We start from the raw sequence: 14675 nt of genomic DNA on the forward strand, positions 1-14675 counted from the left end.
TATGTAAAGAGGGTTGACTGAAGCTGTGCCGAAGCTTCTCCCATGACTGAATGCCAAACACTGCTGGGGAGGGGGATAAAGTTCATTTTCTCCCGGCAGAGGGGCTCTCATCGCGGTCGCCACACGGTGTGTCAGAATGCTATTTGCCTGCAGACTAACCCAATAACTGCAGGTTAATAGTGTTATTTTACATGACAGGTGCCATTTCAAGGGGATAAAAGTCAAGAAATAAAGGGGGAAAAAAGTGTATTCATTTCATAATCAGGATTAAATTATGTTTGCCATTAATGGAATTACTATTTCATTGCTTACTGTCACATCTGTCTGTCATTTTCCTTTACAGTATATCCAAAGATTTGTGAACGCGACGTGGCGAGAGCGCTACGGATCCGAGCTGGATAGTTGGATAATAACACTCATCTGGTCCATAATAGTCTCTGTGTTCCCACTCGGTGGTTTCATGGGCGCTCTATTGGCAGGTCCGATGGCTATCAGGCTGGGAAGGTAATGTACTAACATTAGTCATGTACTTCCATTTTACATGGAGCCATGACCAGTTTCATGTGTCAGGTCTGTAACATACGCAATACTGCGCTAATTTAGAAGATACACAGACATCTTTAGTAGAGTTGAGAAAATACGTTCAGAATCAGTCGCCGAATCTGAATTTGCCATATTGGTACCCTATTTGTGTTGAATTTATGTTTGGTGATCAGTTCCGAACATATTTGGTAATTTCTACTCCCATTGCCTCCAATGACATTTGGGTGAGTTCGATGAATATTGCTTAAACAGTATTCGCTGCCGATCCTAATCGGAACCGAACTTTGAAAAATTTGCTCACCTCTAAACTTTAGCCCCTGGGGAAATGTCAGGAAGCAGGATCTGTTTATTACTGCAGATGCTTGGGAGTTTGCATAGACTTCTATGGGCTTGAATAAATGTAATAGAACCCATAGAGGTCGGTAAGAAGCCGAGCGTGTCCAAATTGTGGCCGAGCACGTGTAATGAAGGGAAACCATAGTACAGACTGCTTATAGTTAGACCAGAAACAGGTTGGCATCTGGGAAGTGACATTGCTTCTAGAAAACTGCCCAGGGCAACAATTGGACAATTTTACCAATTTTTTTAAAACCTCATGCGGAGCTCGGACAGGGTATAGCCAAGCATGCCAGACAAATTCTTCGTAACTTTCAGCATAAAATAGCCTACACTTCCAGCCTCTGACTGACTGGTAAACATTTCGTATGGTGGCACAACGTAGCTGAAAGATGCTCAAAATTCATTAGTTTGGTTTATTAAAAAACAAACAAACATTTTTTAAGGACACTTGTGCTAATGGGAACCCCTTTGGCGATCACATATTAGTATTGTTTTAACTAAATGGCTTTGGGGAATTTTCTTTTTTGGTAGATTTACTTAAAGGGAATCTGTCACCCCATTTTTGGCCTATAAGATGCGGCCACCGCCATCAGGGGCTTGTCTACAGCATTCTGTAATCCTGTAGATAAGCCCCCGATGTAACCTGAAAGTTAAGAAAAACGAGTTAGATTATAGTCACCCGGGGTCCGGTCCGGCGCCTCCCATCTTCTAGCGATGTCATCCTCCTTCTTACTTCTGCTGTGGCTCCTACGCAGGTGTACTTTATGCAGAGCAGAGTACTGCAGTGCGCAGGCACCAGACCTCTCTGACCTTTCCCGGCGCCTGCACACTGCAATACTTTACCCTGACCTCAACTGGGCAGATAAAGTACACCTGCGCAGGAGCTGCGGCAGAAGTAAGAAGGAGGAGGACGTCATCGCATGAAAATGGAAGGCACCAGACCACGACACTCATAGGACCGAACCGGACTCCCGGTGAGTATAATCTAAAGGCCCCGTCTCACTAAGCAATCTCGGTAGCGAGATCGCTGCTGAGTCACAACTTTTGTGACATAACAGCGATCTCACCAGCGAGATCGCTGTGTGTGACAGCGATCAGCGAGCGGCCCCCCTGCCGGTATCGCTGATCGCTGCAAGAAACCTCTGGACATTTCTTTGGTCGCTGGCCAGCACGCATCGCTGCGTGTGACAGGCGGGAGACCAGCGATCAGGTGTAAAAAATAATAAAAAAAATAAAAAATATAGTTATTCTCACCTTCCGACGTCGCGTTCAGCCATCCCGCCTCTCTCCACGCTCCGGTCCCAGTGATCCTTTGCACGAATGACCGCGAGACTTTGTTATCCCGCGTGACCGTGACATTTCTTGGTCATTCGTGCAAAGGATCACTGGGACCGGAGCGTGGAGAGAGGCGGGATGGCTGAACAGGATGTCGGAAGGTGAGAATAACTATATTTTTTATTTTGATTCTATTTTTTACAGGATGGCCAGCGATGCCGGGCGCTCGGCATCGCTGTGCTGATCGCTGGTGAAGCTGTCTGTGTGACAGCTCACCAGCGATCAACTAGCGACTTACCAGCGATCCTGACACCTTCATATCGGTGTCGGGATCGCTGGTAAGTCGCTTAGTGTGACGGGGCCTTAACTCGTTTTTCTTATCTTTTAGGTTACATCGGGGGCTTATCTACAGCATTACAGAAAGCAGTAGATAAGCCCCTGATGGCGGTGGCCGCATCTTATAGGCCAAAAATGGGGTGACAGATTACTTTTAAACCACGTTAGAAATTAATTCTCGCTCTGAGAGCATCAAATGTTGTCATGAGTTTCGTAAACTCTCCCGTTTTTCTAAAAATCGAAGAGGGAAGAGAAGAAGCAAAGTAGTGTAAAACACTCAGGTTAGTACAGGCAAGGGGATGGCTGGGGCTCATCTTACTTGTACTTGGAGGTACTACTTTTGTGTAAGCTTTAGGGAAGAATAATAATACATAGCCAGGCATTTGGCATTCTGGGAAATTGTGTCACCGGTACTAAAGGGCCAACTTATGTATACAGAAAAAGTCACATGCTGGAGCACAAAATGGCACAGATGTACATCATAGGCAAGAGAAAAACTGTATAGGCCATAAATATAAAGGATCGAGTTGAGAGGAGATCCATAATAAAAAAAAATGTTTTTATTACGTCACAAATGATTAAAACCAGTAGCAGAAATGTCATGTAGCGGATGCTGATAAGTGACAAAAATTATAGAACAAGGACAAGATGGATGTAATTACAAAATATCTGAATGGTACTGTGACATCATATATTTCTATATCCTTATGATACACCAGGTTGGAGGTAATTAACACAAACTGATAAACAGTTGGCAAGGGGTGATAGATACTAAATATTATGTATTGATTCAAATCAACTTTGTGTGGATAATTCTTATAACTTATCTTGTAGACATCGTATGCTGTAAGGTGCAGACAAGTAAAATAAGTTTGGATCAATACAACATCCCCTCAGTTTATAGAGATATCTGTGCACTTATAAAAAAACCCCATACAAGCAGTCAGTAAAGAGGTAATAAAGATATAGTGGTAAGGTGCTATGTGCGATATTACCTTGTAGCAGGGTGTCAGCAATGTTTGTGATGGAAGTAGTTATTTCAGCGTCCCCTCACACTGACGCACGTTTCGCTGCCAGCTTATATTTATGGTTCGAGCCTATAGTTTTTGTTTAAAGTTTAGGAAGTGCCATTAATATTACCATCAGATATCAGTGTGTAAAGGGATAAACTGTGTTTCTGCCTATTGTTAGGAGTATACACTCACTAGATGGATGCCGTGGAATGCGTCTGCATGGGGATCCATTGTAAAAAATATATGTATGGTATATCACATGACATAAGTTTTTTTGCCATGGCTTTCAGTATAGGAAAGCATGGTCTGCTGCACTTTCCAATACACTTAAACAAAAGGTATGCCAATGAATTGTATCCTGAAGCCAAATCTTTCATGAGACTCCATGGCCATTGCACTACCACATTGGTCTGAGGAGGGGCTCAGAATGAGTTTGAAACGTGTCACCATAGTGTTCTTCTATATCTTTACACTTTTGTGTTGCCTGGAGTCCTCTAAAAGAGTAACAGGAGAGCATTAATCCACAACCATCAAGCTGTATTCCTACATAACAGCGGAAACCTAACAGATTTCTGGTAACTAATCCACCACGTGGCAGAGAAAGTACACACACCGCTGACGGGACAAGAACTGCAGCTCACAGGCATTCAACATGAGAATCACAGAAGACCACTCTTTGTAATGAGGTGTCTTTAACAGAGAAAGGCGATAAAATAGTATAAGAAACAATACTTCACTGTATCATAAAAATAAAATGTAGACTTGTCCTTTTTGATCTAAGTCATGGATGACACTTACCCACTACAATCAATTGGTCCATGTTAAAAAATGGTCCGTTAGGTAGGAGAATTTTTTTCAGATAATGTTCTGCCTCAGCTGCAGTTTGTTAAAAAATTACTTTGTTGTACTTGCCTCCCCTGGTCCACTGACAAGTCTCCTCCATTTTTCCCAGTGACTGGAGTTGGCTGCGATGATGATTTTAAGATTTGAAAATTATATGCATTTTTTGGTTCTGATTTGTATTTATTTATTATGAATCAGTATGTGCATCTATTTTAATTTTTAGATGTAGTAGTACTATCTATGTCATTTTCTTGTTTTCGCAGAAAGAAATCTCTGCTCTTTAATAATGTATTTATAATACTCTCTGCAATATTTTGTGGGTTCAGCCGCTATGCCAAGTCCTTTGAAATGATCATACTGGGGAGAATCTTAGCTGGTGTGAATTCAGGTAAAAACAGTTTCTTTCACATGGGAAGAATTAAGGCACGATGACAAGAATGCATGCCTCTTTGGAAGGTACTTAAGGCTCTTTAACTTAACATTTTTTTCTTTTCTCAAGGGGTCAGCATGAATATTCAACCAATGTATCTTGGAGAAAGTGCCCCCAAAAAACTACGTGGCACAGGAGCTCTATCGTGTGCAGTCAGTACCGCTATTGGTCTAGTTATGGGGCAAGTAGTAGGACTCAGGTAAAGAACATTGAAAATGAAAAATGTATTTTTCATCTTGACTTAAAAAGAACCTGTCACTGGCTCAAAAAATTTGAGTCCTTGTAAATATCCCTGATTTTCCTTGAGTCTACTGATCTTTTCCTTTTTACTCTGCGTAACTCCATTGCTGAGATACTCATATTTATTGGTTATGGAGTGCAGCATGTGAAATCTCTGCTTGCAGTCCAACAGGGTATTATTTCAGAGTTTTCCCTAGGGGGGCATGCATTTTTAATATTGTGAATTTCAGCACATACAGGGTAAGCCACTAACCAATTATGGAAAACACTGGCTTGTTCTGAAATGACCTGCTTTTGTTCTTCTCATGAATGCATTCAGTACAAACAAGAAATGTAAAATTGATCTTGTGTAAAAATTCTAGATTTTTGATATCTTCCAGCAGGATTTTGAACTGTTTTACTTTTTATTATTCCCTTTAAAGAAGTTGCTCCATAATTTGTTTTTATTCCATAAGCAGTTCTAATTTTCTATGTAATGGTGTGTAAGTGTATGAAAATTCTATATTATTGGTGTTTATTTATGAAAATAATGGTACATTTTACAAAAAATATGAACATTTCGCAATTTTCAAACGTTGAATTTTTATGCCCTTAAATCAGCTTGTTATACCTCACAAAATAGTTAATAAATAACATTTCCCACATGTCTACTTTTACATCCGCTTCATTCTTGAAACATATTTTTTTTGTTAGGCAGTTAGAAGAGTTAAAAGTTAATTAGCAGTTTTTCAGTTTTCCAACAAATTTTCAAAACCAATTTTTTTAGGGACTAATTCACATTTGAAGTGACTTTTGATGGCCCAATGTGACAGAAAATACCCAATAGTAACACTATTTTAAAAACTGCATCTTGAACTTCCAAGTGCTTCACAGAATTTTATAACGTTGAGCCGTAAAAAGGAAAAATGCATTTCCCCCCCCCAAAATGTTGCTTAACCCCTTTCTGTCATGTGACGTACTATCCCGTCCATTTGCCCTGGGACTTAATTCCCAGGGACGGGAGAGTACGTCACAGCGATCAGCGGCGCCCACATGGTGAGCGCCGCTGATCGCGGCCGGGTGTCAGCTGATTATCACAACTGACACCCGGCACAATGTGTCAGGAGCTGTCACGGACCGCCCCCGACACGTTAACCCCTTGCACACCGCGATCAAACACGATCGCGGTGTACCGGGGGTTAAAGGGAAGCATCGGCAGGGAGGGGGCTCGCTCCGTGCTTCCCTGAGCACCCCACAGCAGCGCAATGTGCAGCGCTGCTGCGGGGGGCTTCATCCTTGCAGGTCCCCGAATCCAAGATGGCGACTGGGACCTTCGGGGGCTTGCAGGGAGCTGGCTTCCTCATGCCTGCAAAGCGCAGTCAAGGAGGAAGCCTTGTGCAGTGCCTGTGACAGATCGCTGATCTGTCACAGTGATCTGTGATGTGACAGATCAGCGATCTGTCACAGGACAGTGATGTCCCACCTGGGACAATGTAATAAAGTTAAAAAAAAAAAAAAAAAAAGTGTAAAAATAATTTTAAAAAAATCGCTAATTAAATAAAAAAAAAAAAAATTCCCTAATAAATTCATTTTTTGGAAATAAAAAAAACAAAACAATAAAAGTACACATATTTGGTATTGCCGCGTCCGTAACGACCCGCCCTGTAAAACTGTCCCAGTAGTTAACCCCTTTATTGAATCCCTTAAAAAATAAAAATAAAAAACGAAGCAAAAAATAATGATTTATTATCATACTGCCGAACAAAAAGTGCAATAACTCGCGATCAAAAAGACGCATATAAATATGCATGGTACCGCTGAAAACGTCATCTTGTCCCGCAAAAAACAAGCCACCATACAGTGTCATCAGTGAAAAAATAAAAAAGTTATAGCTCGCAGAATAAAGCGATGCAAACATAATTATTTTTTATATAAAATTGTTTTCATTGCATAAAAGCGCCAAAGCATAAAAAAATGACCTAAATGAGGTATCACTGTAACCGTACTGACAGAAGAATAAAAGGGCTTTATCAATTTTACCGCACGCGGAATGGTGTAAACGCACCCCCCAAAAGAAATTCATGAAACGCTGGTTTTTGTTCATTATGCGTCCCAAAAATCGGAATAAAAAGCGATCAAAAGATGTCACGTGCCCGAACATGATACCAATAAAAGCATCAACTCGTCTCGCAAAAAATAAGACCTCACATGACTCAGTGGGTCAAAATATGGAAAAATTATAGCTCTCAATATGTGGTGATGCAAAAACTATTTTTACAATAAAAAGCGTCTTTTAGCGTGTGACAGCTGCCAAATATAAAAACCGCCATAAATAGTAAATCAAACCCCCCGTTATCACCCCCTTAGTTAGGGAAAAATAATAAAATAAAAAAAATGTATTTATTTCCATTTTCCCATTAGGGTTAGGGCTAGGGTTAGGGCTGAGATTAGGGTTAGGGGTGTGTTGGGGTTAGGGTTGGAGTTAGAATTGGGGGGTTTCCACTGTTTGGGCACAACATCAGGTGCTCTCCAAATGCAACATGGCGTCTGATCTCAATTCCAGCCAATTCTGCGTTGAAAAAGTCAAATGGTGCTCCTTCCCTTTCAAGCTCTGCCATGCGCCCAAACAGTGTTTTACCCCCACATATTGGGTATCAGCGTACTCAGGACAAATTGCAAAACAACTTTTGGGGTCCTATTTCTCCTGTTGCCCTTAGGAAAAAAAAAAATTGGGGGCAAAAATATCATTTTTGTGGAAAAAAATGATTTTTTTATTTTCACGCCCGGGCGTTATAAACTTACAGTGGGGAAAAAAAGTATTTAGTCAGTCAGCAATAGTGCAAGTTCCACCACTTAAAAAGATGAGAGGCGTCTGTAATTTACATCATAGGTAGACCTCAACTATGGGAGACAAACTGAGAAAAAAAAATCCAGAAAATCACATTGTCTGTTTTTTTTTCATTTTATTTGCATATTATGGTGGAAAATAAGTATTTGGTCAGAAACAAAATTTCATCTCAATACTTTGTGATATATCCTTTGTTGGCAATGACAGAGGTCAAACGTTTTCTGTAAGTCTTCACAAGGTTGCCACACACTGTTGTTGGTATGTTGGCCCATTCCTCCATGCAGATCTCCTCTAGAGCAGTGATGTTTTTGGCTTTTCACTTGGCAACACGGACTTGCAACTCCCTCCAAAGGTTTTCTATAGGGTTGAGATCTGGAGACTGGCTAGGCCACTCCAGGACCTTGAAATGCTTCTTATGAAGCCACTCCTTCGTTGCCCTGGCGGTGTGCTTTGGATCATTGTCATGTTGAAAGACCCAGCCACGTCTCATCTTCAATGCCCTTGCTGATGGAAGGAGGTTTGCACTCAAAATCTCACGATACATGGCCCCATTCATTCTTTCATGTACCCGGATCAGTCGTCCTGGCCCCTTTGCAGAGAAACAGCCCCAAAGCATGATGTTTCCACCACCATGCTTTACAGTAGGTATGGTGTTTGATGGATGCAACTCAGTATTCTTTTTCCTCCAAACACGACAAGTTGTGTTTCTACCAAACAGTTCCAGTTTGGTTTCATCAGACCATAGGACATTCTCCCAAAACTCCTCTGGATCATCCAAATGCTCTGTAGCAAACTTCAGACGGGCCCGGACATGTACAGGCTTAAGCAGTGGGACACGTCTGGCACTGCAGGATCTGAGTCCATGGTGGCGTAGTGTGTTACTTATGGTAGGCCTTGTTACATTGGTCCCAGCTCTCTGCAGTTCATTCACTAGGTCCCCCCGCGTGGTTCTGGGATTTTTGCTCACCGTTCTTGTGATCATTCTGACCCCACGGGGTGGGATTTTGCGTGGAGCACCAGATCGAGGGAGATTATCAGTGGTCTTGTATGTCTTCCATTTTCTAATTATTGCTCCCACAGTTGATTTCTTCACTCCAAGCTGGTTGGCTATTGCAGATTCAGTCTTCCCAGCCTGGTGCAGGGCTACAATTTTGTTTCTGGTGTCCTTTGACAGCTCTTTGGTCTTCACCATAGTGGAGTTTGGAGTCAGACTGTTTGAGGGTGTGCACAGGTGTCTTTTTATACTGATAACAAGTTTAAACAGGTGCCATTACTACAGGTAATGAGTGGAGGAAAGAGGAGACTCTTAAAGAAGAAGTTACAGGTCTGTGAGAGCCAGAAATCTTGATTGCTTGTTTCTGACCAAATACTTATTTTCCTCCATAATATGCAAATAAAATGAAAAAAAACCAGACAATGTGATTTTCTGGATTTTTTTTTCTCAGTTTGTCTCCCATAGTTGAGGTCTACCTATGATGTAAATTACAGACGCCTCTCATCTTTTTAAGTGGTGGAACTTGCACTATTGCTGACTGACTAAATACTTTTTTTCCCCACTGTATGTGAAGCCCTTGGGGGTTCAAAGTTCTCACCACACATCTAGATAAGTTCCTTGGGGGGTATAGTTTCCAAAATGGTGTCATTTGTGGGGGTTTCCACTGTTTTGGTACATCAGGGGTTTTCCAATCGCGACATGGTGTCCGATCTCAATTCCAGCCAAAAAAGTCAAATGGCGCTGCTTCCCTTCTGAGCTCTGCCATGCGCCCAAATGGTCGTTTACACCCATATATGGGGTATGAGCGTACTCAGGACAAATTGCACAATAACTTTTAGGGTCCTGTTACCCTTAGGAAAATAAAAATTGGGGGTGAAAAGGTCATTTTTGTGGAAAAATATGATTTTTTAATTGTACGGCTGTACGTTATAAACTTCTGTGAAGCCCTTGTTGGTTCAAAGTTCTCACCACATATCTAGATAAGTTCCTTGGGGGGTCTAGTTTCCAAAATGGGGTCACTTGTGGGGGGTTTCCACTGTTTAGGTACATCAGGGGCTCTCCAAACGTGATTTTACCCTTGGTAAAATAAGAAAAATTGAACCTGAAGTATTTTTTTTGTGAAAAAAAGTTAAATGTTCATTTTTTTTAAAATATTCAAAAAATTCCTGTGAAGCACCTGAAGGGTTAGTAAACTTCTTGAATGTGGTTTTGGGTATTTTCTATCATATAGACCCCTCAAAGTGGCTTCAAATGTGATGTGGTCCGTAAAAATAAAATGGTGTTGCGAAAATGAGAAATCGCTGGTCATCTTTTAACCCTTATAACTTCCTAAGAAAAAAAATTTGGGTTCCAAAATTGTGCTGATGTAAAGTAAACATGTGGGAAATGTTACTTACTAAGTTTTTTGTGTGCCATATCTCTGTGATTTAAGGGCATAAAAATTAAAAGTTGGAAAATTGCGAAATTTTCAAAATTTTTGCCAAATTTCCATTTTTTTCACAAATAAACGCAAGTTATATGAATGAAATTTTACCACTAGCATGAAGTACAATATGTCACGAGAAAACAATGTGAGAATAACCAGGATCCATGGAAGCGTTTCAGAGTTATTACCTCACAAAGGGACAGTGGTCAGAATTGTAAAAATTGGCCTGGTCATGAACATGCAAACCACCCTTGGGGGTTAAGGAGTTAAAGGGAACCTGTCAGCTGGATTGTGCATAGTAACCTACAGACAGTGTCAGGTCGGCGCCGTTATACTGAATAAAATGATACCTTGGTTGATGAAATCCGTCTTGTTGGTGTTTCTTAATCTTTATTTTCAGTTTTGTTTTTAATGATATGCTCATGTCCTAAGGCAGGGTTCATGTGGTGCTCTAATTATATATTCATAATGCAGCCTGCTGACAGGTCACTGATCCCTCACTTGCAAAACAGAAGCCGCGGAGACACCATCACATGTTTCTCAACGCAAGCAATGACCAGCCAGGTCTTTCCCCGGGAAGGAACAACCACGGGAAGGGCAGTCTCCAATGAAGGAAACCACCTATGCCAAAACATGGTATCCATCCACAGACAGCTGTTTCGGGGTATTGCCCCTCATCAGTGTGGAGTAGGAAACTGGCTGGTAGGAGCAATGCCTAGTAAAAGACTGAAAAATGAGGATGAATGAACTCATGGAGATCAACATCCAACACTGCGGAGACACCATCACATGTTTCTCAACGCAGTGATTTTAGATTGAGTGATTTCTGCGTTGAGAAACATGTGATGGTGTCTCCGCAGTGTTGGATGTTGATCTCCATGAGTTCATTCATCCTCATTTTCACTGATCCCTCACTGACCTGCCACCTAGTTTGCATAATGAATATACTAATGTGTGTATTTGAAAAAAAGCATGTCACTTCATCAAAATGGCGGCGCCTGCGCACTTTCTCTTATCGGTTAGTGCCTATTACCTTCCTTTGTTTCAAAGAAAAAAAATCACCATCGATATGGCGCCGTCGGAAGCCGATAGATGCTACTGCGCAAGCGCCGCCTGCTCCTTGTTGCTGTAGCCCAAAAAATGTACATAACAACAAAATGGCTTCGGCGCTTGCGTAGTAGCATCTCTCAGTACGCGATAGATGCTACTACCCATGCGCTGCCTCTGGCGCCATTTTGTTGTAGTGTAAATTTTTTTTTTACTGCAGCAACAAGGAGCCGACGGAGGCGCTTGCGCAGTACCATCTATCATGTACCAAGAGATGCTACTGCGCAAGCACTGCCGACACCATTTTGCTGTAGTCTGCATTATGAATACCTAATCAGAGCACCACATAGCCCATCCCCGCCTTAGGACACAAGCATATCATTCACACAAAACTGAAAACAAAGATTAAGAAACAACAAGACGGATTTAATCAACCAAGGTATCATTTTATTCAGTATAACGGCGCCGAGCTGACACTGTGTGTAGGTTACTATGCACAATCCTGCTGACAGGATCTCTTTAACCCCTTCATGACCGGAGCTTTTTTCGATTTTTTTTTTTGTTTTCGTTTTTCGCTCCCCTCCTTCCCAGAGCCATAACTTTTTTATTTTTCCGTCAATATGGCCATGTGAGGGCTTATTTTTTGCGGGACGAGTTGTACTTTTGAACGACATCATTGGTTTTAGCATGTTGTGTACTCAAAAACGGGAGAAAAATTCCAAGTGCGGTGAAATTGCAAAAAAAGTGCAATCCCACACTTGTTTTTTGCTAGGTTCAATAAATGCAAAAACTAACCTGCCATTATGATTCTCCAGGTCATTACGAGTTCATAGACATCAAACATGTCTATGTTCTCTTTTATCTAAGTGGTGAAAAAAAATTCCAAAGTTTATTAAAAAAAAAAAGAAAAAATGCGCAATTTTTCCGAGACCTGTAGCGTCTCCATTTTTCGTGATCTGGAGTTATTTTTTGCAGGCCGAGGTGACATTTTTAGTGATACCACTTTTGTGCAGATACGTTCTTTTGATCGCCCGTTATTGCATTTTAATGCAATGTCGCGGCGACCAAAAAACGTAATTGTGGCGTTTTGAATTTTTTTCACGCTACGCCGTTTAGTGATCAGGTTAATGCTTTTTTTCTTATTGATAGATCGGGCGATTCTGAATGCAGCGATACCTAATATGTGTATGTGTGATTTTTTTTTTTTTATTATTTTGATTGGGGTGAAAGGGGGGTGATTTGAACTTTTAGGTTTTTTATTTTTTTTTTATTTTTAAACTTTATTTTTTTTACTTTTGGCATGCTTCAATAGCCTCCATAGGCGGCTTAAAGCATGATCAACTCTGCTACGTATGGGCGATGAGCAGATCGCCCATATGTAGCAGATTTACTGCTGTGCTTTGAGCGCCGGCCACCGGGCGGCGCTCAAAGCGATCTGCCTGGAACCACCATAGAGGTCTCTATGAGACCTCTGGTTGTCCAGGCAACGCGTCGCCGACCCCCGATCACGTGACGGGGGTTGGCGATGAGCTCACTTCCGGCCCGCGACCTGAAGCGCTAGTTAAATGCTCGCTGTCAGTGCTTGACAGCGGGATTTAACTAGTTAATAGGCGCGGGCGGACGGCGATTTTACTCGCGCCTATTGCGGGCACATGTCAGCTGTTTATAACAGCTGACGTTGCGGCTTTGAGGTGGGCTCACCGCTGGAGCCCACCTCAAAGCAGGGGAGTCTGACCGCTGACGTACAATCCCGTCAGCGGTCAGAAAGGGGTTAAGCCCCAAATTTTTCTTTTTCACAAGGGCAAGAAAACAAAAAATGGACCACACAATTTTTTGTGCAATTTTTCCTGAGTACACTGATACCCCATATCTGGTGGAAAATTACTGTTTGGGCGCATGGCAGGGCTCGGAAGGGAAGGAATGCTATTTGACTTTTGGAACTCATCATTGGCTGAAATCTATAGTGGACGCCATATCACGCTTACAGAGCCCCTGATGTGCCTAAACAGTGGAACTCCCTCACAACTGACCCCATTTTGGAAACTATTTTCCTCAAGGAACTTATCTAATGGTGTGCTGAGCTCCTTAGATCCACAGGTGCTTCACAGAATTCTATAACGTTGAGCTGTGAAAATGAAAAAAAAATACTGAAAAGGAGTGCCAATTGAATTCTGGATCTCAATTTTGGCTACAATAGATTGCATATGCCATGTCACATTTGCAGAGCCCCGATGTACCTAAACAGCAGAAACCCCCCACAAGTTACCTATTTTTGGAAACTACATCTCTCAAGGAATTCATCTAGTGACGTAATGAGCATTTTTAACCCTCAGGCAATTCACAGAATTGTAAAACATTGGGCTGAATAAATTAAAAATTACAATTGTTTCCACAAAAATGTTGATTTGGCCCCAAGTTTTTAATTTTCAAAAAGGATAATAGAAGAAAATGAACAGTACAATTTGTAAGGCAATGTCTCCTGATTATGCCAATACTCCATATGTGGTCGAAAACTACTTTTGAGGCACAGTGCATAGCACAGATGGAAAGGAACGCCTTATTGGAGTTCAGATTTTGCTGGAATAGTTTGAGGGTGGCATGTCACATTGGTAGTTCCTCTGAGGTGCCAGAACAGTAGATCGCCTCCTTAAGTGACCCCATTTACAAACTTCAACCCCCAATGAATTAAGATAGTGGTGCAGTGAGCATATTGACACCACTTGTGCCCCTCAGAATTTTATGCCATAGGGAGGTGAAGAAAGTATAATTACATTTTTACCACTAAAATGTTGTTTTAGCTCCAAGTTTTTATTTTTTAAAAGATCTAATAGGAATAAAATGGACATCACAGTTTGTTGTGCAATTTCTCCTGAGTGCGCCAATACCCTAAATATTTTTCATGCACAGTGGAAGACTGAAGTGAAGGACCACCATATTGTAGTGCAAATTTCGATGGAATGATTTGCAGATGACATGACCCACTGGGAGAGCCCTTGAGGTGTCAGAACAGCAGAAACCCCTATAAGTGACCCCATTTTATAAACTTCACCTCTCAATGAATTCAATTAAGGGTGCAGTGATCATATTGACACCACTGGTGTTTTATACCATTTGGCAGTGAAGAAAAGAACTTAAATGATAAAAGCCACTTCCAGGCCATAGCACATAGATTATTATTATTATTATTATTTATTTATATAGCGCCATTAATTCCATGGTGCTGTACATGAGAAGGGGGGTTACATACAAAGTTATAGATATCGTTAACAGTAAACAGGTTTCCACAACAAATTTACAATGACAGACTAGTACAGAGGGGAGAGGACCCTGTCCTTGCGGACTTACATTCTACGGGATAGCGG

At 41.4% G+C, this 14675-nt stretch overlaps 1 protein-coding gene across 1 annotated transcript in view; it reads left to right on the forward strand.

The window, feature by feature from the left end:
• LOC141069528 (solute carrier family 2, facilitated glucose transporter member 11-like) overlaps window positions 1-14675 on the forward strand; it is a 94203-nt gene that overhangs the window by 12596 nt on the left and 66932 nt on the right. Inside the window, exons 3-5 of the mRNA XM_073559168.1 lie at window positions 344-504; window positions 4613-4737; window positions 4849-4978. Of these exons, the coding sequence (XP_073415269.1) occupies window positions 344-504; window positions 4613-4737; window positions 4849-4978 (416 nt within the window). The remainder of the gene's footprint in view (window positions 1-343; window positions 505-4612; window positions 4738-4848; window positions 4979-14675) is intronic.

This window comes from Dendrobates tinctorius, unplaced genomic scaffold (genome assembly GCF_039654945.1).
Source record: "Dendrobates tinctorius isolate UK_male_01 unplaced genomic scaffold, ASM3965494v1 ptg000265l, whole genome shotgun sequence".
Lineage (NCBI taxonomy): Eukaryota > Metazoa > Chordata > Amphibia > Anura > Dendrobatidae > Dendrobates > Dendrobates tinctorius.